This window comes from Dendrobates tinctorius, unplaced genomic scaffold (genome assembly GCF_039654945.1).
Source record: "Dendrobates tinctorius isolate UK_male_01 unplaced genomic scaffold, ASM3965494v1 ptg000107l, whole genome shotgun sequence".
NCBI lineage: Eukaryota > Metazoa > Chordata > Amphibia > Anura > Dendrobatidae > Dendrobates > Dendrobates tinctorius.
Window position 1 is genome coordinate 24,349,353 of NW_027361775.1, and position 25,309 is coordinate 24,374,661.

General features: G+C 42.6%; 1 protein-coding gene across 3 annotated transcripts in view; it reads left to right on the top strand.

Moving 5' to 3' along the window:
- LOC141100657 (cytochrome P450 2J2-like) overlaps positions 1-25,309 on the top strand; it is a 170,120-nt gene that overhangs the window by 28,683 nt on the left and 116,128 nt on the right. For 2 of the 3 annotated variants that reach the window (XM_073589275.1, XM_073589274.1), the window contains exon 3: positions 18,990-19,152. In XM_073589275.1, the coding sequence (XP_073445376.1) occupies positions 18,990-19,152 (163 nt within the window). Of the gene's footprint in view, positions 1-4,999; positions 5,277-18,989; positions 19,153-25,309 lie in introns of those variants that run through there. The other variant, XM_073589276.1, reaches the window with a different exon arrangement.

Below are 25,309 nucleotides of genomic sequence, written 5' to 3' on the forward strand. Positions count from 1 at the left end.
GCACACATTGCAAGCTTAATTCCGTTAACGAACGAGACTCCGTCATGCCCCGCGGTCCGAGTCCGGCTTACTAGAGGGACACGTGAGGCTCTGGCACATGAGATTGGCCAATAACTGGTGTGTCATGCCCTTACATGTCCGTGGCTGCATGGGCGCTACACTGAAAAGGCCAGCGTTTGTCGCTTACAGGTGCAGATAACCCGCTGAACAACGTTAGTGATGGGGATCACTGATTACAATTATTACCCGCGAACGATGATTTCCCAGTAAGTGCAGGTCAACCGCAGTTCTGGAATTAGGCCTAACCGTCATTCCTGAAAAAATGAAAAACTTACGTGTGCAAACCACAGGTGCTGTAGCTTGCTTAACAGCTCGCCAGCCGTTCTCACGCCCAGTATGGATTACACGTGATTGCACAAAGGTGAGAAAGGGTACCGTATCCCCGGATAACATGTATGGATAGCGTACACATTCAAAATATATGTCTATACATCAGGAGGCAGGCTCAGACGGTGTTAGGCCCAGTATGGCTTGCACGTGATTGCACAAAGGTGAGAAAGGGTACCGTATCCCCGGATAACATGTGTGGATAGCGTACACATTCAAAATATATGTCTATACATCAGGAGGCAGGCTCAGACGGTGTTAGGCCCAGTATGGCTTGCACGTGATTGCACAAAGGTGAGAAAGGGTACCGTATCCCCGGATAACATGTATGGATAGCGTACACATTCAAAATATATGTCTATACATCAGGAGGCAGGCTCACACGGTGTCAGGCCCAGTATGGCTTGCACGTGATTGCACAAAGGTGAGAAAGGGTACCGTATACCCGGATAACATGTATGGATAGCGTACACATTCAAAATATATGTCTATACATCAGGAGGCAGGCTCAGACGGTGTCAGGCCCAGTATGGATTTGACGGCCCAGACTACACAGCGGAGGAGCAGGGAGAGGTAAAGATTGCAAATGCTGGGGCCCTGCCCAAGCAAGGGGGGCCCACTCGTGGGCGTCGGTACTGGCACTGGGCCTCTCATAGTACGGTGGTGTGTCTGACGGCGGGTGTGCACCACCACCGTCAGAGACACTTGATTGCACTATGAGGGACCCTGTGCCAGTGCCTGCGCCCAAGAGTCAGCCTACCCACCTGTCCAGGGCAACGGCACTCGCACGGTGTCGTGCGCTAGGTGGTGACCCCGGCCATGGGGGGGGAGGCAGCACAGTTAGGGAGTTTTAGAAAGTGGCATATGTTGATGTTGGACATTCAGCTGATGCAAAAGGCGAAATAGGTCAAGTCCCAGGAAGAGGTGGACCAAAGCAAGCCATTTTTCTGTCACCCTATGTGTCATCAGGGGAAGGTGGGACAAAATCCTTGGAAACCCATGCATGGTTCATTTTAATGAAGGTTAGATCATCCACATTTTGGGTTGACAGACGGGTCCTTTTTTCTGTCAGGATTGATCCAGCTGCACTGAAGACTCTTTCCGATAGCACACTTGCAGCTGGGCAAGCGAGCTCCTGTAAGGCATATTGTGCCAATTCAGGCCAGGTGTCCAGTTTAGCGGCCCAATAGTCAAAGGGGAATGACCTGTGTGGGAGAACATCGATATGCGAGGAAAAGTAGTTTGTAACCATAGTTGACAACTGCTGTCTCCTGTCACTTTCCATTGATGCTGTATTACCAGTTGTGTGAGTGGTACTTGAAAAATCAGTCCATGAAACCCCTGTCTCCAACGCCACTTCTGCTGTGTGCACCATGAACACCTCTGCCAAGCTGCCCCCGGCCCGTACGGCTCGTGTGAGAACCATCACCGCTGCTGTGTGCTGGGAATGCCTCAAGCAACCGATTTACCAGAGTTGCTTGTTTATTAGCCAATATTAGGTCAAGGTTCTCCTGTGGCATGATGTTTTGTAATTTGCCTTTATAGCGTGGATCCAGGATGCTGGCCAACCAGTAGTCGTCATCGTTCATCATTTTGGCAATGCGGGGGTCCCTTTTTAGGATCCGCAAGGCATAATCTGACATGTGGGCCAATGTTCCCGGTGTCAATGATGCACTGCAAGTGCTGGTTGGAGGAGCACTTTCTCGCAAATCCACATCCCTCCAGTCACGCACAAACCCTGTACCAGACCTTGCCACGCCAACATTTTCACTTGCCCCACGAGATGCATCCTCCTCCCCTAAGTAATCATCCCCATCATCATCCTCCTCCTCCTCTTCTTCCTCCAACTCGTCCAGGAGAGGTCCCTGAGCAGACAATGGCTGAATGTCATCAAGGATTCCCTCCACCTCTTCCTCCTCGGCAACATTGGCTGCAGACGCCTGCTCCTTAAGGTGCGTCAAAGTTTGCATGAGCAGACGCATAAGTGGGATGCTCATGCTTAGCATGGCGTCGTCTGCGCTTACCAGCCGTGTGCATTCCTCAAAACACTGAAGGACTTTACAGAGGTCTTTCAGCTTCGACCACTGCACACCTGTCAACTCCATGTCTGCTCTCAAAGTAATAAATCAGGATACAAATCCAGCTCACCAGATACGGCATTCCAACATCAGAGCATGAGACCGCTGTGTCAAAGCGCACAATCCAAGGCAATGAGAAAAAACTTTGTCCAGCTCCACGATGTAGTGAAAAATATTCTTTATTCACTCAATAGAAATGAGGTTTAAAAACCAGCATGAGTTACAAGGCATGCGATCGATCTACGCGTTTCGAGTGGCTAGGCACTCTTAATCATGATACGCAGCTTTGTCCATGGGTAGATCTTATATATTCTATCCGGTCTACACACCGGTTAAATAATTAATTAAAACAAATATACAACAAATAGAGAGAAAACTAACAATCACAATTACATATAACAATTTGATTCATTAAGATACAATATTATCGCCTTTAGTAGTATTTTATCTTTATTTTATTTCTTAATTTTTATTCATTATTCTCTTGTTATTATCCATGAAAAAATGAAGCAAACTTCTGAAATAGAAGAGAAACATAACAGATCTCAATGTTGCAACCATTCACAACAGTAAAATTCACATAGATACAATTTTTTTCAAAATGCATGCGGTTTTCAATTACATGTCAAATTTTTTTTTTTTTGTGCAATGTTAATTTTAGCACAGCAGAACATTTTTTTAGTATACACATGTATACAAAGAAGGGGGGGGGGAAACTTTTTGAAAAAAATTTTTTTGAAAAATTTTTTTTTTAAAATTGAAATTTTTTTTTCAGGGATTATTTCAATTAGCGCACCAAAAGTGCATATATGCATTAGAACGGTTTTTTTCAGTGCATGAAGTTTTTTTTTTTTTTCAGATATAAACTAAAAATTAAATATAACCAAAAAAAAAAAAAAGTTTATGATAACGACTTTTCAATAAATGCATCAGAACGGATTTTTATGATTGGTGTATGATGGGGACTAAAATAATTAAATTTTTTTTTGGCTGTGCATATAACCAAAAAAATCATATACACTGAAACACTGAAAAAAATTCTTTTGAACAGTGCAAATTGGAGTTTTTTATCTCCCCTTTAAATGAACGTATTATGGCTGTGTGCACATTTGGTGCGCTAATTGAAATAATCCCTGAAAAAAATTTTCAATTTTAAAAAAAAATTTTTTCAAAAAAATTTTTTTCAAAAAGTTTTTCCCCCCCCCCCCCTTCTTTGTATACATGTGTATACTAAAAAATGTTCTGCTGTGCTAAAATTAACATTGCACAAAAAAAAAAAATTTGACATGTAATTGAAAACCGCATGCATTTTGAAAAAAATTGTATCTATGTGAATTTTACTGTTGTGAATGGTTGCAACATTGACATCTGTTATGTTTCTCTTCTATTTCAGAAGTTTGCTTCATTTTTTCATGGATAATAACAAGAGAATAATGAATAAAAATTAAGAAATAAAATAAAGATAAAATACTACTAAAGGCGATAATATTGTATCTTAATGAATCAAATTGTTATATGTAATTGTGATTGTTAGTTTTCTCTCTATTTGTTTTATATTTGTTTTAATTAATTATTTAACTGGTGTGTAGACCGGATAGAGTATATAAGATCTACCCATGGACAAAGCTGCGTATCATGATTAAGAGTGCCTAGCCACTCGAAACGCGTAGATCGATCGCATGCCTTGTAACTCATGCTGGCTTTTAAACCTCATTTCTATTGAGTGAATAAAGAATATTTTTCACTACATCGTGGAGCTGGACAAAGTTTTTTCTCATTGCCTTGGATTGTGCGCTTTGACACAGCGGTCTCGTGCTCCGATGTTGGAATGCCTTATCTGGTGAGCTGGATTTGTATCCTGATTTATTGCTTCAAATGTCTCCGTGCACCTAGAGGCTTCCTTTTTCTATTTCACAAGAGGTTTTAAAGTAAGTGCTGGCATCATAAAAGACTTTCTTATTTGGCTATTTGACCATGGAAAATGAAGCTAGGCAGAATAAAGCTGCCAAACTGTTTGCTGGGTTTACCGCTGAATCTGCACATGTTTCAACAAGCTTGAATGTGGAGCTAGAGGATTTGTTAGCACTTATGCTAAAGGAAAATCGGATATGGTGGAATGTGAGTTCGTTAAGAAATTATAGAGACAAAAACATTATTCCAAGAGGACTTAGAGTTAAAAAAGTCCCTAGTACAGTGTACTCAGATGGGTTTGTACAGGAATGGAACAATATATTATCAGACTGCTCCTTGAAATTGATCTCCCTAATCATAAGAAATGAAGAAATTCTCTTGCAAGATTTACAAAAACAAATTGATATCTTGAAATCAAATGTTCAAGATAAATTATCAAAAGAAGTTTATGAGGAATTTTTGCATAATACTACTATCAAGATTAATAAAACTGAGGAAAAGATTATGGATACTAAAAAACGAAAACTGGAGCGTGATTTATCTGATTATTCCAAAGAGCAGGTGTACGAATGGGGGAGATGGGAAAATGCTAACAAGTCTCCCAGGTCTATACTGCGAAGACCTAAACGACACACCAGTGCTAATCAAACTCCCCGACAAGTGACTTTCAGTTCATCTGATGCTGAAACTTCAAATGGAGCTACATCAGACTCTGATATGGATGTCATGCGACAGTCAAAAAACTCATATTACAAGAGAAACAGATCAAGAAAAAAAGAAGGAGAAAGGGAAAGAAGCATAGGAACATCAAGAATAACGCAAAGATATCATCTGAGGAATCCACGTTAGGTGACTTTGATGTTATTAATCTTTCATCATTGAATCTAACTGCTGATCAACGTGAGTTACTTTCATTTGGACTTTCTTTTGTTCCTAGTTGTAATTTTAATCTTTTCTCCACAATATGTGATGTTAATAGATTTATTAGGAATATTACCTTGAAATTGCATTTTGAAGATAACCCTGATATTATTGTGGAAAATGATGTGAATCTTGAAAATACTTATAGTAATTATTCCTTTCCAGAACAAATGTCTATTATCAATTTGCAGGCTTTACAAAATGAAAGCGTGCCAAACGTTGATATTGCTGCTTCTTTAGCAAAAGGCATGAGTATTCCTAATCCAAACTATTATCCGGTTAAAGCAAGGAGACCTGTGATGGATAGGTTTCAAAGTGCTGTTGAAAATGATCTTGGACTATTATCTGAAAAAACGCATGGTGTGAATTGTGCCTGCAGTAATTTGAGGCCGTCCCTGAAAAAAGCACTGTTAGAACTGAAGGCAAATGAAAATATTATAATAAAGAATTCAGATAAGGGTGGATCGATTGTCCTTATGAATAGGGATGATTATGTGAACTGGGTTGAAAATATGCTTAATGACCCCATGATTTACAAACGTATTTTAGAGAATCCTTCTCATAATATCAAAGAGCGTATTTTTCAGATTATTGATGAAGGCTTTTGTATGGGTTTCATTATTATGAGAGAGAGGGATTATCTAAAGGTGTTAAATCCAGTTACACCAACGCTTTATGCGTTACCAAAAACCCATAAAAAAAGCTTTCCTCCACCCATGAGACCGATTTTATCAGGGATAGGATCTGTGAGTGAGAAACTAGGGGAATGGTTAGATTTGCTTCTACAACCCTTGGTTCAGAGGGTCCCTGGTTTTATTAGAGACAGTACAGAAGTATTAAATTCAATGGATGGTTTAATCTGGAATTCCAAATTCTCATGGATAACTACTGATGTTGTTTCTCTTTACACATCGATTCCACACACAGTAGCAATTAGCGCATTAAAATTTCATCTACAAAAATATAGTAATTTCTCGTGTGATTTCCAAGATTTTATCTTGGATGTCACTTTTTTGTTGATTTCCAACAATTATTTTATATTCAATGAGAATTACTATATACAAGTAAATGGTGTATCCATGGGAGCTAAATATTCCCCTTCCCTAGCAAATCTCGTTATGAGTTGGTGGGAAGAAATATATATCTACAATCTTGATAATCCTTACACTGATTGTATACAGTTTTACGGTAGATACATTGATGATATTGTCATCATTTGGAAATCAGATATAATAACAGTACAGAAATTTGATTCGTATATCAATTGCAACTCTCTGAACCTAAAATTTCTAACACGACATGAAAAGACCACTACTGATTTTTTGGATTTAAATCTGACTGGCATACCTAATAAATCCGTTATTACTCGTACATATCGCAAGGAGACAGCTGGGAACACAATTCTCCATGCAAAAAGTCATCACCCCAGGCACACAAATAAGGGTATTCCTGTGGGTGAAATGACGCGTGCGAAGAGAAATTGTAGTTGTCCCTCTGATTATAAAAAAGAAGTTTCTGACATTAGACAACGTTTGGGTAGGAGAGGTTATGATCGATGGAGTCTGGATAGGGCTGAAAAGATTGTTTAAAAAAAATCTCGTTTTAAAGACTCGCACAAACTGTCCAAAAATTCTGCTAATCCTATAACAATGGTGTTACAATTTAGTAATCAGTTTTCCAATATTAAAAAAATAGTTGAGGATAACCTGGCAATTTTAAAAGAAGATCCAGATATTGAAAAAATAATAAAAAAAAGGACTAAGGATAGTTTCCAGAAAAGCACCATCCTTAAAAAACAGTTTATCACCAAGTTTTCTTAGTACTCGGCAAGAACATACAGGCAATTGGTTGAAAACTAGAGGTTTTTTCAAATGTGCTGCTAGTCAGTGCAAGATGTGTACCTATACCAAAAGGTGTGATAAATTTGGAGATTTTGATGACAGTAACCTATTTGACATCAAAGATTTTATAAACTGCAACACCAAAAATGTAGTTTATATCATGGAATGTACTTCTTGCCGACTAAAATATGTGGGTAGCACAAAACGCACGTTAAAAACTAGGCTTAGAGAGCACATTCTTGATATAGAGAATGCTAATATGAATAGAAACATATCGCAGCTCTCCCGACATTTTATTGAGACTCATAGTAAAAAACTGGACACATTAAAAGTATATGGGATTGAGAAAGTCCACAATCGGATTAGAGGTGGGGACTTAGAACCTGTGCTTAGGAATAGGAAGGCGTGGTGGATGTTCAAATTAAACACCAGTATGCCACGAGGCTTGAATAAAAGAAAAGATACCATGCTCTTTTATTAGACTATCACTTATTAACCCTTTCCTCCTTGAAACATCTATCTTATCACATTTATAATGAATCTTCATGTTCTGATTAAACATATACTAAAATATGTGGAAATATGGCAGAATTTTTTTGCTAGGTTTTTCATGGGGTATTTTTTGTGCACAGAACTGTATTTTCATTCCGTTTTTCGAATCTGCATGTTTAAAATATAAAAACCAAAATATTCGACATAGTTTTATGTTGTACAGTTACTTAAGAAATACTTCATTTATCTGGGAAAGTCTATGACAATAATCTTTCTATATATGCATTAGAACAGTTTTTTTCAGTGCATGAAGTTTTTTTTTTTTTCAGATATAAACTAAAAATTAAATATAACAAAAAAAAGTTTATGATAACGACTTTTCAATAAATGCATCAGAACAGATTTTTATGATTGGTGTATGATGGGGACTAAAATAATTAAATGGTTTTTTTTGGCTGTGCATATAACCAAAAAAATCATATACACTGAAACACTGAAAAAAATTCTTTAGAACAGTGCAAATTGGAGTTTTTTTATCTCCCCTTTAAACGAACGCATTATGGCTGTGTGCACATTTGGTGCGCTAATTGAAATAACCCTGAAAAAATTTTTCAATTTTAAAAAAAAAATTTTTCAAAAAATTTTTTTTCAAAAAGTTCCCCCCCCTTCTTTGTATACATGTGTATACTAAAAAATGTTCTGCTGTGCTAAAACTAACATTGCACAAAAAAAAAAAATAAATAAATAAAAATTTGACATGTAATTGAAAACCGCATGCATTTTGAAAAAAATTGTATCTATGTGAATTTTACTGTTGTGAATGGTTGCAACATTGAGATCTGTTATGTTTCTCTTCTATTTCAGAAGTTTGCTTCATTTTTTCATGGATAATAACAAGAGAATAATGAATAAAAATTAAGAAATAAAATAAAGATACAATATTATCGCCTTTAGTAGTATTTTATCTTAATGAATCAAATTGTTATATGTAATTGTGATTGTTAGTTTTCTCTCTATTTTTTTTATATTTGTTTTAATTAATTATTTAACCGGTGTGTAGACCGGATAGAGTATATAAGATCTACCCATGGACAAAGCTGCGTATCATGATTAAGAGTGCCTAGCCACTGGAAACGCGTAGATCGATCGCATGCCTTGTAACTCATGCTGGCTTTTAAACCTCATTTCTATTGAGTGAATAAAGAATATTTTTCACTACATCGTGGAGCTGGACAAAGTTTTTTCTCACTGCTCTCAAAGTGCCTGGCCGTGTATCCTCCCACAAATGCATTATGGCCTGCCTCTGCTCGCACAGCCGCTCCACCATGTGCACGGTGGAGTTCCACCTTGTTGTAATGTCGATAATGAGGCGGTGGTTGGGAAGGTGGAGCAATCGCTGCAGCTTCTGCATACGAACGGAGTGTACAGGCGACCGGCGGATGTGCGCGCACAGTCTTCGCACCTTCTGGAGCAGGGCTGTTAACTCCGGATAATTTTTGAGGAAGCACTGCACCACCAGGTTCAAGGTGTGAGCCAAGCAAGGTATGTGGCTGAGTTTTGAAAGGGCTACGGCTGCCACAAAATTACGGCCGTTATCACTAACTACCTTGCCTGCCTCAAGATGTACACTGCCCAGCCATGACTCAGTTTGTCGCTGAAAGTACTCGGCCAGCACCTCGGCGGTGTGTCTGTCGCCCAAACACATCATCTGCAACACAGCCTGCTGACGCTTTCCACTAGCTGCTCGATAGGGGGACACCTTGTGTGCAACAGTGGCAGCTGCAGATGGAGTGCTCGTACGACTGCGCTCTGTGAACGAGCTTTCGCTTCTGGAGGAGGAGGGTCGAACGCCTACAGCCAACTGTTTCCTATACCGTGGGCTAGGCAGCACTGTCCCACCACCGCTGTCCCCTGTGGACCCTGCATCCACCACATAAACCCAGTGCGCAGTGATGGACACGTAACGGCCCTGGCCATGCCGACTGGACCATGCATCAGTTGTGAGGTGCACCTTTCCACTCACTGACTGCTTGAGTGCATGGACAATGCGGTCTTTACATGATGGTGGAGGGCTGGGATGGCTTTGCGAGAGAAGAAGTGGCGACTGGGTAGGTCATAGCGTGGTACTGCATAGGCCATGAGTTCGCAGAAAGCTGCGCTTTCCACCAACCGATAGGGCATCATCTCAAACGAGATTAGTTTGGCAATGTGGGCGTTCAAACCCAGTGTACGCGGATGAGAGACTGAGTACTTTCTTGACCTACTCATAGTGTCTGGGAGGGTGAGCTGGACTTGAGAGCTGCATATGGTGGAAGTAGCGGTGGACAGGGCGGACTGAGAGAGGGTTGATGATGGTGATGGAGTTGGTGTTCTTTCTGATGGCCTAGATTCAGTATTTCATTGATATAACAGTGGGATTCCCTGACTGCTGTGGCCTTGCAACGACACCTCAACATTTGCTGCTGTGCTAACCGGTGGGCTTACAGTGGCGGAAACAATGTAGCGTTGCTGACTACCTTCTTTGTGATCAGTTGCACATGTGGTACTTGAGGTTTGGTGTTGTGTCCACGCTTGCAAGTGCATGGTGGTTAAATGTCTAAGCATGCAACTGGTATTCAAATTTTTCAGATTTTTCCCTCGGCTAAAGGTCTTTGCGCACTTCTTACAGATAACCTTGGCCTGATCATGAGGATTTTGTTCAAAAAAGTGCCACACTGCACTCTTCCTACTTTGGCAGACATTTTGCGGCCTAGCACGCTGTGATGTTTTGACCCTCTGGACAAGCTGTCCAGCAACTCTTTTGATTTTTGGAACCTGTCTTTGGAGTGCTCCGGGCCTGCCAGATAACAGCTGTTGCGATGTCGATGTCTGCTGTGGATTCTCCTCATCTGAGCTATTGGAAGCAGCACCCTCTTCCCCCAATGGATGCCAATCTGCGTCAACAACTGGGTCATCCATCACCTCCTCTTCAATGTCATGTGCACCTTCCTCTGTGTCACCGTGTATGGTGGTATAGTGTGCGGGAAGGGGCACCTGAGTCTCATCAGGGTCAGAATCTGGCTCTGTACACTGCGAGGACAATGTAGTGCTCTGAGTGAATGTACCAGCAGAATCATCTATCAGCGGCTGTGCATCAGTGCACTCCATGTCAGATTCATCTTGGCCTGGGTAATTCACCATTTCACTTGATAATCCAGGCATGGTATGTGAAAACAGCTCCATGGAGTAATCAGTAGTATGGCCTGCGTCATCCTTCAATCTTGGTTGGGGTGAAGGACACAAGGAAAGGTGTGGTTCATGAACATGAGCCTCCAATGACGACTCAGTGCTTTTATTTTTTACAACTTCAGAAGAGGAGGTGATAGAGCTGGAGGCTGAGTCAGCAATGTAAGACAAAACTTTTTCCTGAAGCTCTGGCTTTAAAAGCGGTTTGCCAACTCCTAGAAAACTAAGCCTTCGAGGCCTTGTGGAGCCAGACGATGACGCAGGCTCAACACCTCCTGCATTCGGTCCTATTTTGCTTTTGCCACTACCATCAGATCCACCACCAACACCATCATTACCAGCTGCCAACCCCCGCCCAATTCCACGGCCTCTTCCATCAGCCTTCCTCATTTTTGGTAGAAATGTAGACAAAATCCAACAAACTATATAGTAATGTAAAACAAGGTACAAGGTGTCTATAGGACAGGGGAGATTTTGAATTTCTGCAGACACTTGTGGACACTGGACACTTTTGGATTGTGTGAGGCCCACTGAATATCAGAGCGCTATGTCACAGGCTCGATGGCACAGGTGTGAAAAAAGTGACTACAGGATAAGGGAGATTTTGAATTTCTGCACACACTAGTGGACACTGGACACTTTTGGATTGTGTGAGGCCCACTGAATATCAGAGTGCTATGTCACAGGCTCGATGGCACAGGTGTGAAAAAAGTGACTACAGGATAAGGGAGATTTTGAATTTCTGCAGACACTTGTGGACACTGGACACTTTTGGATTGTGTGAGGCCCACTGAATATCAGAGCGCTATGTCACAGGCTCGATGGCACAAATGTGAAAAAAGTGACTACAGGATAAGGGAGATTTTGAATTTCTGCAGACACTTGTGGACACTGGACACTTTTGGATTGTGTGAGGCCCACTGAATATCAGAGCGCTATGTCACAGGCTCGATGGCACAGGTGTGAAAAAAGTGAATTGTAGAATTGGGCAGAATAGGAATCTCCCTAGAGTGTAGGTTTGTAAGAACGGAACAAGTCCTCCACTTATCCTTCCACAGTGACACACAGATAGCTTCACTGTGGCTGTGATAACAGCCATTACACGGTACTGTGTGAGGAGCGTACACCGCTGTATGGTGTGAAAAAATGCACGCTCAGTACCTCAGCAGGACAAAAAAAAAAATTGGGATTGCTTTTAAAAAAGCAGTTTGCAGAGCAGTGGGGAAACAGCAATGCAGCTGTCAGGAAGCCTTGGAAGGCAGCCTAACAACCAACACCGCTGATCCACCACAATATAGCCTCCCCTTGCACTGCACACACAGTGACTGGTGTGTTGTACAGGCAAAATCGCTAGCAGCAGAAGCAGTTTTTCTTTCTTCTTCCCTGCCTAACGCTCTCCCTACAGAATCATCAGCAGCAACCTCTCCCTATGCTAAGATCGGCAGAAGTAAGATGGCGGTCGGCGTGCACGCCCTTTTATAACCCCTGTGACGCCCACCAAAGCAAGCCAATCACTTGCATGCCCTTCTGAAAGATGGTGGTGACCCCTGCCTATGTCATCACGTTGCCCACAGTGTCCGTGGATCCTGATTGGCTGAAAAAGAGCGCAAAACAAACTTTTGAAACGCGACTTTGGCGCGTAAGTCGCCGACCTCGTGGCCGACCTCATCCTAGGGTCGGGTTTCGTTTCATGAAACCCGACTTTGCCAAAAGTCGGCGACTTTTGAAATTTTTCGACCCGTTACGCTCAACTCTAGTCCTTACTATTGGTGGGGGAACTATTACTGGTGTTTAACCGGTTCCTGGCCACTTATGACAATTATATTCGTTTTGAACTTTTTTCTAGCGTTTTTTTAGTTGTCTCGTGGTCATGCCCACGTATATCAGATTACATGGGCATACCGCATAATAAATAACATTTCTACTCACACATGTTATATATTTTCTTATTTTATATTCACGAGAACCATCTTGGTTCATGAATGTGTCGGTGCAGTCCATGTTGGGGCAGGCCACGCAATGGCCACAAGAGGAACTTCCGCATCGCCCCGCCAACTGATCCAAAAAAGTGCCGGTTGTCATACCGGTATAGTGACTACTAACTAATCTGTCACGTAGATTCCTGGATCTCCTAGCTGCAATGGCGGCCCTCTCAGGGAGAAACCCAGATAATACCGGGTCGGCCTTCAAAATGTGCCAAGATTTGTCCAAAATCTTCCTCATATGAGGAAAATGTGAATGGAAATTGGTCACAAATCTCTTTTTATTTGGCCCATCATTAGGTCTTCCCATAGAGGAGCACATCTCTTGGTGAGTATTTGGCCATATTGAATGCTTTCTTAATCCTTCTATTACTACACCCACGTTCTAGTAGCCTTTTTTTCAGGTCATCACTTTGTCTAAAAAAATCTTCGTCAGTAGAACATAATCTGCGTAGTCGCAGAAATTGCCCAGTTGGGACGGATTGAATCATGTGACCAGGGTGAGAAGAGGTCACATGCAATAACATATTGGTGGATGTTGGTTTTCTAAATATGTCAGTCTGTATTTCACCCCTAACATCCTTCTTCAGAGTAACATCCAAAAACTCAATTGTCACAGGATCGAATTTATACGTGATAAAAATGTTCAATCCATTAGTATTAAGTTATGTCATAAAAGTTTGTAGTTCGTCACTCGAACCCTGCCAAATCAGTAAAATATCATCGATGTACCACGTCCAGGAAAGGACAAACCACCACGTTACCCCCCTTGTCCGCCGGCTTAAACACAACATCACCAAAGTCCTGTAGGGTGCGCAGACGTCCCCGTTCCTCTCTGGTTAAATTATCGCCATGGATATATCTTGGAATCTCAAGAAACTCCCTGCTCACAATTTGTACAAATAAGTCCACGTTCAGACAAGAAGATAGAGGGGGGAATTTCCTAGATCTAGGACGTATCGATGGTGGCACCTTACCTCCTTCGGGAGTGTCATGTTCGGTGGACAGTTCCTCCAAAACCTTCAGCGCTATTTGCTCTTCTTCTGTGGGAAATAATTTGGAGAGATTGCCATAAAAAAAAAATGTTTCTTAAAAATAAGAGACCGGGCAAATAAATGAAGATATTTTATTGCCAAAAATGCATCAAAAGGTGCGGCAGGTGAAAATGAAAAACCTTTTTCCAAAATAGTCAAATCAAAATCAGTAAACACATGTGAACTCAAGTTAATTACCTTATTGTTATATTTGGTGACATCAGGAGACCGATCCTGTCGTCTATAGTGGTGAAAATCACGTCCTTTCTGATTGCGTCTCACCGTTCCTGACCTTGTGGCCATAGATGAACCAGATATATGTGACAAGTCCCTTATAGAGAACATAGAATTTTGAGAAGGAACACGTCCCATTTGACCACCCTGTGACCGAGGCTTTCTCCATAAATAGATAGAATTATTCTCAAAATCTCGTCGATCACGATTGATCTTATTTAACTGGGTGGTCTGTATTCTTTTTACCACTGTCTCCAAAATTTTATCCGTCTCATCCTGAAAGGCATTCCATTTCTCAATAGTACCAGAGGACTTAAGTTCTTCCTCCATAGTTTTAATAGATCCATCTAGTTGAGAAATCATACCACTATTATGCCCACTCAAAGGTTGCATTAGGGTCCTTGAGCAATCATTACAGGCCTCTTCCCACCTGGTCACAAATTCACTGTCTTCAACTGGGAAAGTGGGTATTACCCGAACCCTTAAACCTCTTGGTATAATCTTCTTGGCCAAATACTTATCCAAAAAGGTTCGGTTCCACCACAATTTCGTTCTCTTTATTACTAAATTTTGTAATACTGAAGACTGATCATCCCATTTCACATTACTGTTCTGCTGGATGTTAGACCCATCTCCCCCAAACACCTGATCAATATGAGACAGCCAAGATTTCTCCCTGGCTTGAAAATCCATGTCAGACCAGAGACCTGTGCAAAACACAGCAATAGTTAAACAGAACCAACAGGTCAAACTTACACACATGGTATGTCATATAATATTTCTACCATATAAATATAATATGGATTGTGGTTGCCTATCACCAGCAACATATAAACCATACCAAAAAAAGGTGATCACAAGGCCAAAATTATTTTTTAGAAAAAATCCATAATTTTATTCACATAGAAATTTATAAAATCCAATTGACAGGTTAATTTGGGGAACGAATTAAAGAATACACATAGATATGGTAGTACACAAGCACATTCATAAGGGAAGTACTCATCCAAGTGAGCATATATACTGCCAGTGCATCAGAATTAAATAATTCTAATTAATGTGGATGCCATTCCACTCATGACACCCATGGACACTAATAGAACATCATGAATATGCAAATAGCTGGTGTATACACCAGAATCAATCCCCACTGACACATACACCATAATCCCACCCCACAAACTGCTCAAAACCTCCCATGATATACACAATTATAATAATCAAGACAGTACCAAAGTGCTGGCTGTCTTGATTATTATAATTGTGTATATCATGGGAGGTTTTGAGCAGTTTGTGGGGTGGGATTATGGTGTATGTGTCAATGAGGATTGATTCTGGTGTATACCCCAGCTATTTGCACATTCATGATGATCTATTAGTGTCCATGGGTGTCATGAGTGGAATGGCATCCACATTAATTAGAATTATTTAATTATTTAATTCTGATGCACTGGCAGTATATATGCTCACTTGGATGAGTACATCGCTTATGTATGTGCTTGTGTACTACCATATCTATGTGTGTTCTTTAATCTGTTCCCCTAATTAACCTGTCAATTGGATTCTATAAATTTTCTATGTGAATAAAATTATGGATTTTTTCTAAAAAATATTTTTGGCCTTGTGATGACCTTTTTTGGTGTGGCACCATATAGTATGATGAACTCCCCATAGGTCTCCATATCGTATAATGCACTCCCCATAGGCCTCCATATAGTATAATACACTCCCCATAGGCCTCCATATAGTATAATGCACTCTCCATAGGTCTCCGTATAGTATAATGAACTCCCCATAGGTCTCAATATAGTATAATGCACTCCGCTTAGGTCTCCATATAGTATAATGCACTCCCTGTAGGCAGACTCTATATTGTAAAATGCATTCCCCATAGGCAGACTATTTATAGTATAATGCACTCCCCATATGTCTCCATATAGTAAACTGCACTCCCCATAGGCAGCCTCTATAGTATAATGTACCCCCCTATAGGCAGACTATATATTGTATAATGCACTCCCCATAAGCAGACTCTACAGTATAATGCACTTACCATAGGCAGACTATATAGGATAATGCACCCCCATAGGCAGACTCTATAGTGCAATGCAGCTCCTAATATAATGAACCCCCATAGGCAGCTTGTATAACATAAAACACCCCCATAGGCTTGTGTAACATAATGCACGCCCATAGGCAGCCTGTATAGCATAATGCACCCTCATAGGCAGCCTGTATAGCATAATGCACCCCCACATAGGCAGCCTCTACAGCATAATGCAGCCCCCCATTGTCAGCCTCTATAACATAATGCAGCCCCCATAGGCAGCCTCTACAGCATAATGCAGCCCCCCCATTGTCAGCCTCTATAACATAATGCAGCCCCCATAGGTAGCCTCTATAACATAATGCAGCCCCCTTTAGGCAGCCTCTATAACATAATGCAGCCCCCATAGGCAACCTCTATAACATAATGCAGCCCCCATAGGCAGCAGCCTCTAGAACATAATGCACTACCCATAAGCATCAGCCTCTATAACATAATGCAGACCACCATAGGCAGCCTCTATAACATAATGCAGCCCCCCCATAGGCAGAAGCCTCTATAACATAATGCACCTCCCATTGGCAGCCTCTACAAAAAATAAATAAATACTCACCTCTCTTCCTCCTGGTTCCTGCACTGCTCTGAGCGCCCGCACATCTCCTGACCGGGGGCGCCAAACAGTGACGTCATCGCTCCCGCTGTCAGTGTCGGCGTCGGTTACGTCAGACGCTGACAGGGGGAATGATGGGAGAGGGAGCGTAGTGCTCCTTGTCTCTTCAATGTGGTCAGCTGTATCATCATCTAAACGATACAGCTGAACCTGTGATGACTGGTGGGGGCACACTGCTGGCTTCGTGCCCCTCCCCCCTGCTCCGGGGCCCGATAGCGGCTGGGTGGCAAAGCAAGGAGATCGATTGTCCCTGCTCTGCCGCAGAATGTAACTGTATCGGCGTGCTGTGCTCGCCGATACAGTTACAGTAGCGTAGCCCCAGGTGGGCCCCCTCAGAGCGCGGGGCCCGGGGCGATGGCCCCCTCTCCCGGTAGCTACGCTACTGAGCTGAGCCAATCGGGTTATAGCAGCTTCTAGTCACCCATGGAGGCTATTGAAGCATGCCAAAAGTAAAAAAAAGTTTTTAAAAATAAAAAAAAAATTAAAAAATATAAAAGCTCAAATCACCCCCCTTTCGCCCATTCAAAATAAAACAATAAAAAACCAAACATACACATATTTTGTATCGCCGCGTTCAGAATCGCCCGATCTATCAATAAAAATAAGGATTAACTTGATCGCTAAACGGCATAGCAAGACAAGTCAAAACGCCAGATTTACATTTTTTTGGTCGCCATGACACTGCATTAAAATGCAATAACGGGCGATCAAAAGATTGTATCTGCACCAAAATGGTATAATTAAAAATGTCAGCTCAGCACGCAAAAGATAATCCCTCACCCAACCAGAGATCACGAAAAATGGAGACGCTACAGGTATCGGAAAATGGCACAATTATTTTATTTTTTAACAAAGTTTGGAATTTTTTTTCCACACTTGGATAAAAAGGAACCTAGACATGTTTGGTGTCTATGAACTCATAATGACCTGGAGAATCATAATGGCAGGTCAGTTTTAGCATTCAGTGAACCTAGAAAAAAGCCAAACAAAAAACAAGAGTGGGATTGCACTTTTTTTGCAATTTCACAGCACTTCGAATTTTCTTCCCATTTTCTAATACATAATATGGTAAAGCCAATGGTGTCCTTCAAAAGTACAACTCGTCCTGCAAAAGACAAGCCCTCACACAGCCATATTGACAGAAAAATAAAAAAGTTATGGCTCTGGGAAGAAGAAGTGGAGCAGAAAACGGAAAAACGAAAATACCTCTGGGGCTTAAGGGGTAAAAAAGAAAGTCAAATAAAAAAAATTTATAAAGATATGAAAAAAGAGAAAGTATAAAAAAAAAGTTTCACAAGTAAAAATGCTATTTTTCTGTTAACAAAAAAGTACACACATTTGTATCGACAAAGCTATAAAATTATTACATTTAGCCTGTTAGGATACAGCATAACAAAAATAAATAAAAAATGACAAAAATATACCTTTTTTTTTAAATACTAACACGCAAAACACAGACTAAAGGGTGATTAAAAAAGTCATGTAAATTGGATTCGGTCCTGAAGGTGAAACCAGGCTTAAGCCCCCATCACACTAAGCTATATCGCTAGCGAGATTGCTGCTGAGTCACAAGTTTTGTGATGCAACAGCGATCTCGCCAGCGATCTCGCTGTGCGTGACACGTATCAGCGACTGCCCCCCCCGCCGGGTATCGCTGATCGTGCTCTAATGTCCTGGGCCATTTTTTGATCGTTGGTCTCCCGCTGGCCAGCATGGATCGCTGCGTGTGGCAGCGGGAGACCATCGATCAGCGAGCTCCCAGCGCTGTAAGCAGACACTGGGAGCTGGTATCCAAGGTAAAGAGTGGGTAACTAAGCACGCGCGTCGCTTAGTTACCCGCTGTGTACCCTGGATACCAGCGTGCTCGCGCTGGGAGCTGGTATCCAAGATAAACAGGGGGTAACTAAGCGCTGCGCACGCTTAGTTACCCCCTGTTTACCCTGGATACCAGCTCCCAGCGCGAGCACGCTGGTATCCAGGGTACACAGCGGGTAACTAAGCGACGCGCGCGCTTAGTTACCCACTCTTTACCTTGGATACCAGCTCACACACTTTTATATGGAAAAATCAATGAAAAAAAGATTTGCTTGTAAATGAATTTGGAAGAATTATCATATGTTGGGATTTTTTTTTTTTTTAAGTGCAGTAATTTTTCATTTATTCCCAGTTATCAGAGATCTATGGAAATATCATGACCATTTGGGTTGGTCAAACCCCTTTGATTGTGGTGAGTGGATATGAAACTGTAAAGCATTGCCTGATTGACAACTCAGAACAAGTGTCAAATCGACCTACAACACCATACTTTAAGTACTATGCTGAAAATCAAGGTAACTAATAAGTAATTACCGTATACATATAAAATAACGTTTAGATGATATAGCTGTGGCACTTTGTGTAGGTTTGTACTATACAGTATAATGGAAAAATTATGTACTTACCAGTTATAGGAGATGCTAAAAGTAGTTTCAGCTTGCGGAAATGCAAAGCTGTACCAGATTATCATGATCAGGAATAATTTCTGTAGCACCACAAGTTCCATATTCTGGATATTAACTTCAATGTCTTGCTTTATTTTTAGCACAATCTGGGGGTTATTTTAATAAAACCCAACTCTTCAGGTAAAAGTCACACACCATTATGTCTAAGACGTGGCGTTTAAGTGGCGCCCATAAGTCTAATATCCCTTTACTTTCTTCTGTGAATTCCGCACAGAACAAGTAGGGACATGCATGGTACACTGGTGGTACGTAAATCCTAAGACAATCTTTCACCAATTTGAGTGTGTTACTCTTGTCACATAATAAAGTAGTGGCTGCAGAACTGAATAAAATGCCATTTTCATTTTTTAACTTCTCCGCTTCATTGCGGAGATATTACCTTGTAAAGTTTAGATTATGATTTTTGATAAAGAGGAGGCCATTGCCAGAGAATCTTCTCTCAGTCATGTATGTTTCTGACTGGAATGACGTTTGCCAAACATAAGGAGGAAGCGTGATTCAGGGGTAAAAATGAACACGCCACCACAATAGCAAGCTTTCTCAGTGTAAGGGTGGTTTCACATTAGCGCTTTTTAAGCGCACGCACGGCCGGGGGTAGCTCCGCCCCCGAGCCGGCTCTCTGCCCGGCGTGCCCGCCCCTTGCTTGTAGCGCCGCCTCCTAGCGCACAGCGGCGCCTGCGATCGGCGCACCTATCTTTAGCATAGGGTGCGCAGATCGTGCGCAGGCCATGCGCTAGTTGCGCTTTGACCTGCGCTGTGCACTTTTGACGGTGCGCCGTGCGCGCCAAAATCCGAAAAGTTTGATTTTGGCGCGCACGGCGCACCGTCAAAAGTGCGCAGCGCAGGTCAAAGCGCAATTAGCGCACGGCCTGCGCACGATCTGCGCACCCTATGCTAAAGATAGGGTGCGCCGATCGCAGGCGCCGCTGTGCGCTAGGAGGCGGCGCTACAAGCAAGGGGCGGGCACGCCGGGCAGAGAGCCAGCTCGGGGGCGGAGCTACCCCCGGCCGTGTGTGCGCTTAAAAAGCGCTAATGTGAAACCACCCTAAGACATTTAATGACAGTCTATTTTCATCACTGGTCTAGACTACAAAGTCATGGGTGATTGCAAAGGGTCTGGGGAAGAGCAGAGATGACTAACACCTTTCAACTTTCATTTCACAGTAGTGATTGAGGGGGAGGTGCAGTACAGCAGAGCTGAGCTTTATCTAGTTACAAACACCTCCACAGTTCTCCTTTTACAGTACTGTCAACTTTGTTGTACTGTTCCTTCCCCCAGGATGACTGCCATGAGATAAAAATGAAGAGTGTATGTAATCACACTCATCTCTGCTCTGCTCCTGGCACTTTGTAATCACACAGAGTTGTGCAGTGAGATCAGTGAAATTATCATACTGTTTCTCATTATATGAGAAACTAGGTCTGAGCTGAAAAAGTAAATTATTGTGTATGCAAAATGTAAATATGCATATAAACACATGACCTTTACACAGAGAAAACAAAAGACAAATATCCTAAAATAAAAAAGTAAAAAATAAATTGCAAAAATTGCATGAAGGTAGTAATAATAATAAGGGTATTTAGTAAACATAATTTTGATCAAAAGAATGTACAAGCCATCCCGCCACGTCAAGGCAACCCTTGTGGGACAGTCCTAACTCTTGTATTTAAAACCTTTCCACTTGTCAAGTGACGTAAATGTGAATAAGGACAGAGGGACTGAACCACCAGTAAAGCACAGGCCTGACAGGATGGATTTTTCAACCAGGTATTTTCCAACCTTTGGTATCTCCGTGCCAGCTCATATCTGTGTGTGCTCAAAGTTTGGCCAGTTTAGGCCGGTTTTCTTTTTTTGTCCTGGGTGTCACTGTAGTTATATACAGAACAATTTAGCAAAAAAAAAAAAAAATACAGGCCACACATTTTTTGGTGTGGTATCACCATGGAGGCTGATATCTGTGTGTGCTCAAAGTTTGGCCAGTTTAGGCCAGTTTTCCTTTTTGGTTCTGGGTGTCACTGTACTTATATTCAGCACAATGTTGGATTATTTTAAAAAACAGGTCACATTTTACACTGGGGTATATCTGTGACACGCCTCATATGTCCGTGTGATTACAATTTGTAGATTTTAGGACGGTATTCCAGTGTTTTCCTGTCTGTTACTCAAGTTATATACTGTACAGCATTATTTTAAAACACAAGCCACATTTTACAGTGTGGTATATCTCTGACACACCTCATACATCTGTGTGCCAAAACTTGTGGCATTTTAGGCCTAAATTCCCTTTTTTTTGGAGGCTGTCACTCTTGTTATATCCAGCACTCTTGTGCATCCAAAAAAAGCAAAAAAAAAACCATATTTTACAGTGGAGTATGTCGGTAAAAAGAATTCTATTTCAAGTTGTTATGGCAGCTTCTTGACTGTGTTAAATGCTCCAACTACTACCACCATCATCATCTTCAGCCTACAGGCAGTCACTGTGCAGATAGAAAGTTTGAGTAGCAGAGGGTGAACGCTTAGGCGGTGTTGTACTCTGTCTTGTACTCTGTCTCTGTATGACGAAGGCTAAATCTTTTTGATGAAATCATGCCTGGAAGAGCCAGAGCAAGATAATGTGGAAGATCACGGGGACAGGACTCGCAACTACTGAAGCCTGGTGTTCCTGGGCAGGATTCTGAAAAGCCCTCACCACCTAATACTGAACTGGTTGGACGATGATGTTTAAAAGGAGCCCATGCATTTTCTATAACTGAAACTAGAGATTTTGACATTTCGGCTGCAATTCAAGAGATGTCAATTGGAGAGCGTGGTGGTCAGAGATGTGACTTCTACACCACCACACGAGCTGCCATCTCCCCACCACCCAAGTTGCCGCACCCCCCACCTTCTGTCTCTTTCCCATTCTCCTGCAGAATGAAAGTCTGCAAGGCCAAGGTCCTCTCCCCTCTGTAACAGTCTGTCACTGTAATTTTTTTTGGTAAACGATATCTATTACTTTGTATGTAACCCCTTGTCATGTACAGCACCATGGAATTAATGGCGCTATATGAATAACTAAATAATGATAATAATACTGGGTGTTTCCACGAGACAATCCATCAAACATGTTATTGAAGGAATTTTTTTTCTGACAACTCTGTTCAGCTGTGCACAAACTATGTCAACTTGGTAGCTATATGTGGCGCCCCTGAGGCTCAGTCGCCACAGAGGTACTGCACCTTCTCCTAAGGTGTAGTGCCCCACCGCCTAGGTAAGTTGGGAACTCCTTTCCACACTCCGACACCTGCACCCCACACACAGGATAGTTCAGCAGGACCACATTGCGGCTCCATGCTTAGAGGGTAGCAGAGCACCTTTCATGGGTCCTTGCTTCGTAACACGAGATGTGCTGGGAGGTGGGTGGAGTTGAGATATATAAAAGGTTGGGAAGGTTTAGAATTAGAGGTTCAGTCTGGCAGAAGGTCAGGTGGGTAGGAAGTCACTCAGATAGGAGTGAGGATCCCTGGAAGAAGGGATGGAGGAAGGAGTGCTGCAGCTGCCTCAGTGACCTGAGCCAGCTGGCACGGGAAAGGAACAGAAGGAGAAAGACGTAGAACTGCAACCTAAGCTTCCATAAGAGACAGAAGGAACAGTGCAGAACGAAGGAGTAGGAGAACAGAGAGGAGACATGGGTTGGAAGAGGAACCCTGCCTATAGGTTCTCAGCGCAAGGCCGGGGCCCGGTCCCCGAGATTGTATGGACACTTATGGTTCTGCAGCAGACACCGGTGGAGTAGTTGGCTGTAAATGCACTACTCCCATCTAAGACTTGGGGCACAACAGCAACTGAATAGAGAGCCAGGACTCCGGAGAAGGGAGTCCCCGAGAGAGGCTACAGCTGTCTGTCATACAAGTAGAGTTGTTAGGAACATCTGACAGGAGGAACTTCAGAGTACCACGGTACTGGAGCTCTTCACACTAAAAGGCGCAATAGAGGAGTCGTTCAGGAGAGGTACATGTTGGCGGAGTGTTAGAGAGGAGAATCCTGACTTGCCCGGGAGGATGATTGAGTCTCTGCCCCGGAGGACACGGCACGGAGGCAGGCACCAGCGTGTACCATGAACTGTGAGTAAAGCTTTGGAACTGCAAGCCCTGGTGTCTTCCATTCATTTGTGCGCCAACACCGTCGGCACTGCTACATCTGGGTACCAGCATTCCTCACACCGCCTGTGCCTATCCTCATCTATTGCAACTACACTGCCCTGGGGTTACAGCTTCGCCTGTGGGGAGCTACACCATCTATGCTGCACCACACCATCAGCCGCAGAGGATCTGCACGCAGCGTTGGTTTAACATCTTACTTGCCAAACACCACAGGTGGCGTCACCAACTATCACATAAACTATATCACAAACCACCGCTGATTTGGGTGCCCAGGGCCACGGACCGTGTCACCGCTGCTGTGACACATTCCCCTGACACCGGCCCGGTACAGAGTACCCCACAGCCCTGGGAGGGCGACCCATATACCCCAGAGGGTGTTGCAGTGTCATGTTGACTACAGTCCCCAGATGTTATGTAGGTCCCTAACCTCACGTCTACATCAGCAGCATGATGAATTAATTAATAGTAAAATCCGTGGTATTGGTGTAGCTGTTGTTTTCTTTCCCAAGAAACTCAATAACATCAATGAGGTGGTTAGCCGCACACGGAATGGAGAAATAGTTAAGATGAAAATTGACAAGTAGTTTCACATTTGAGGTAAAACACACTTCAACAAGTTGCTTTAACTCTTACAACATTATATTCCAAAGCTTTGAAGAAAAATATGAATATATTGTGAAGCAAATAGGTATGAATAATTAATCACACAAATGATGTTACATAATTCTAAACATGCACAACCTATCAGTGGGGAAATTATTTTCCACCAAAAATTTCAAGTATGAAACTAATGTCATATTGTGGAATGATATGAGCCACAAAGTCCTTCAAATAGAAACTGTTCTGGATGTACTGTACAATTTTCTCTAGAAAATTGGAAGTACATGCCTTCTATGCTGCTTGCATTAAAGAACTGATTTGCCAGATAAGTACAGAGTTAGGATGACCGGGCGCGGGTACCTGTGCTGCGCCGTGTCCGGAACTGTCAAGGCTGCGTCCCCTGTTTCCTGGCGGAAGGAATAGGGGAATGGACAGGCCCCATTACACAGAAATAGGGGGTCGTGTTTAGACAGGGAACCTGGTCGGAAGCTGAGGGGAAAAAAAAGCAAAGCAAGAGTGAGTCCCCAGCTGTGACCGTGTGAGCAGCAAGGGGGACAGTGCACTATGCACCCAAAGCACCGACGCTGCGGCGAAATGCAGCAGACAGACAGACACGGTGACCTAGAGGCAGGGGGCCAGCTTAAGAGAAAGTGGGCAAGACAGCAAAGATTTTTGGCATGAACAAGCAGCGCATAGGAGGCTGAGGAGCGTGCTCCGCCATTAGAGCAGTGGCTCTGCAAAGGACTGTTCCCGTTGTCTCCCGCCACTAAAAGTGATACAGCCATTTAGCAAGGCACCATTTGCCCAGTAACCGCCAGAGAGTGAGGTGCCGTGTGCTCCTTGACCGTGAGTACAGTGCACGTGCGCAGTAGAGAGAGCCAGTTCATGCCACATGTTCAGCGTGGATAACCAATAATTATAAGGCACAGAGGATGTTGGTATGGTCAGCAAGGTACTCCCTCAGCACTTTGCAAAACTTTGCACTCCTTGTGAGAGTCCCCCATGCCTCAGGGACAGGGCGATGAGAGGGTCTGAGAAAACTCTCCCCAAACTTTGCCAGTGTTCCACTGCCTTTGAAGGCTTGGAGTTGTGTCTCTCTCACCTGTACTCCTTGCTTGGCCAACAAACTGTGACCTCTGCTGTCAGCATTTTCAAATGTGAATTTTTTAATAATTCTGCAAGAAGGGCCCTCTGTTCCTCCAATATTTTAGTACTCCTGTCTGCCTCTGGAATAAGAAATGTA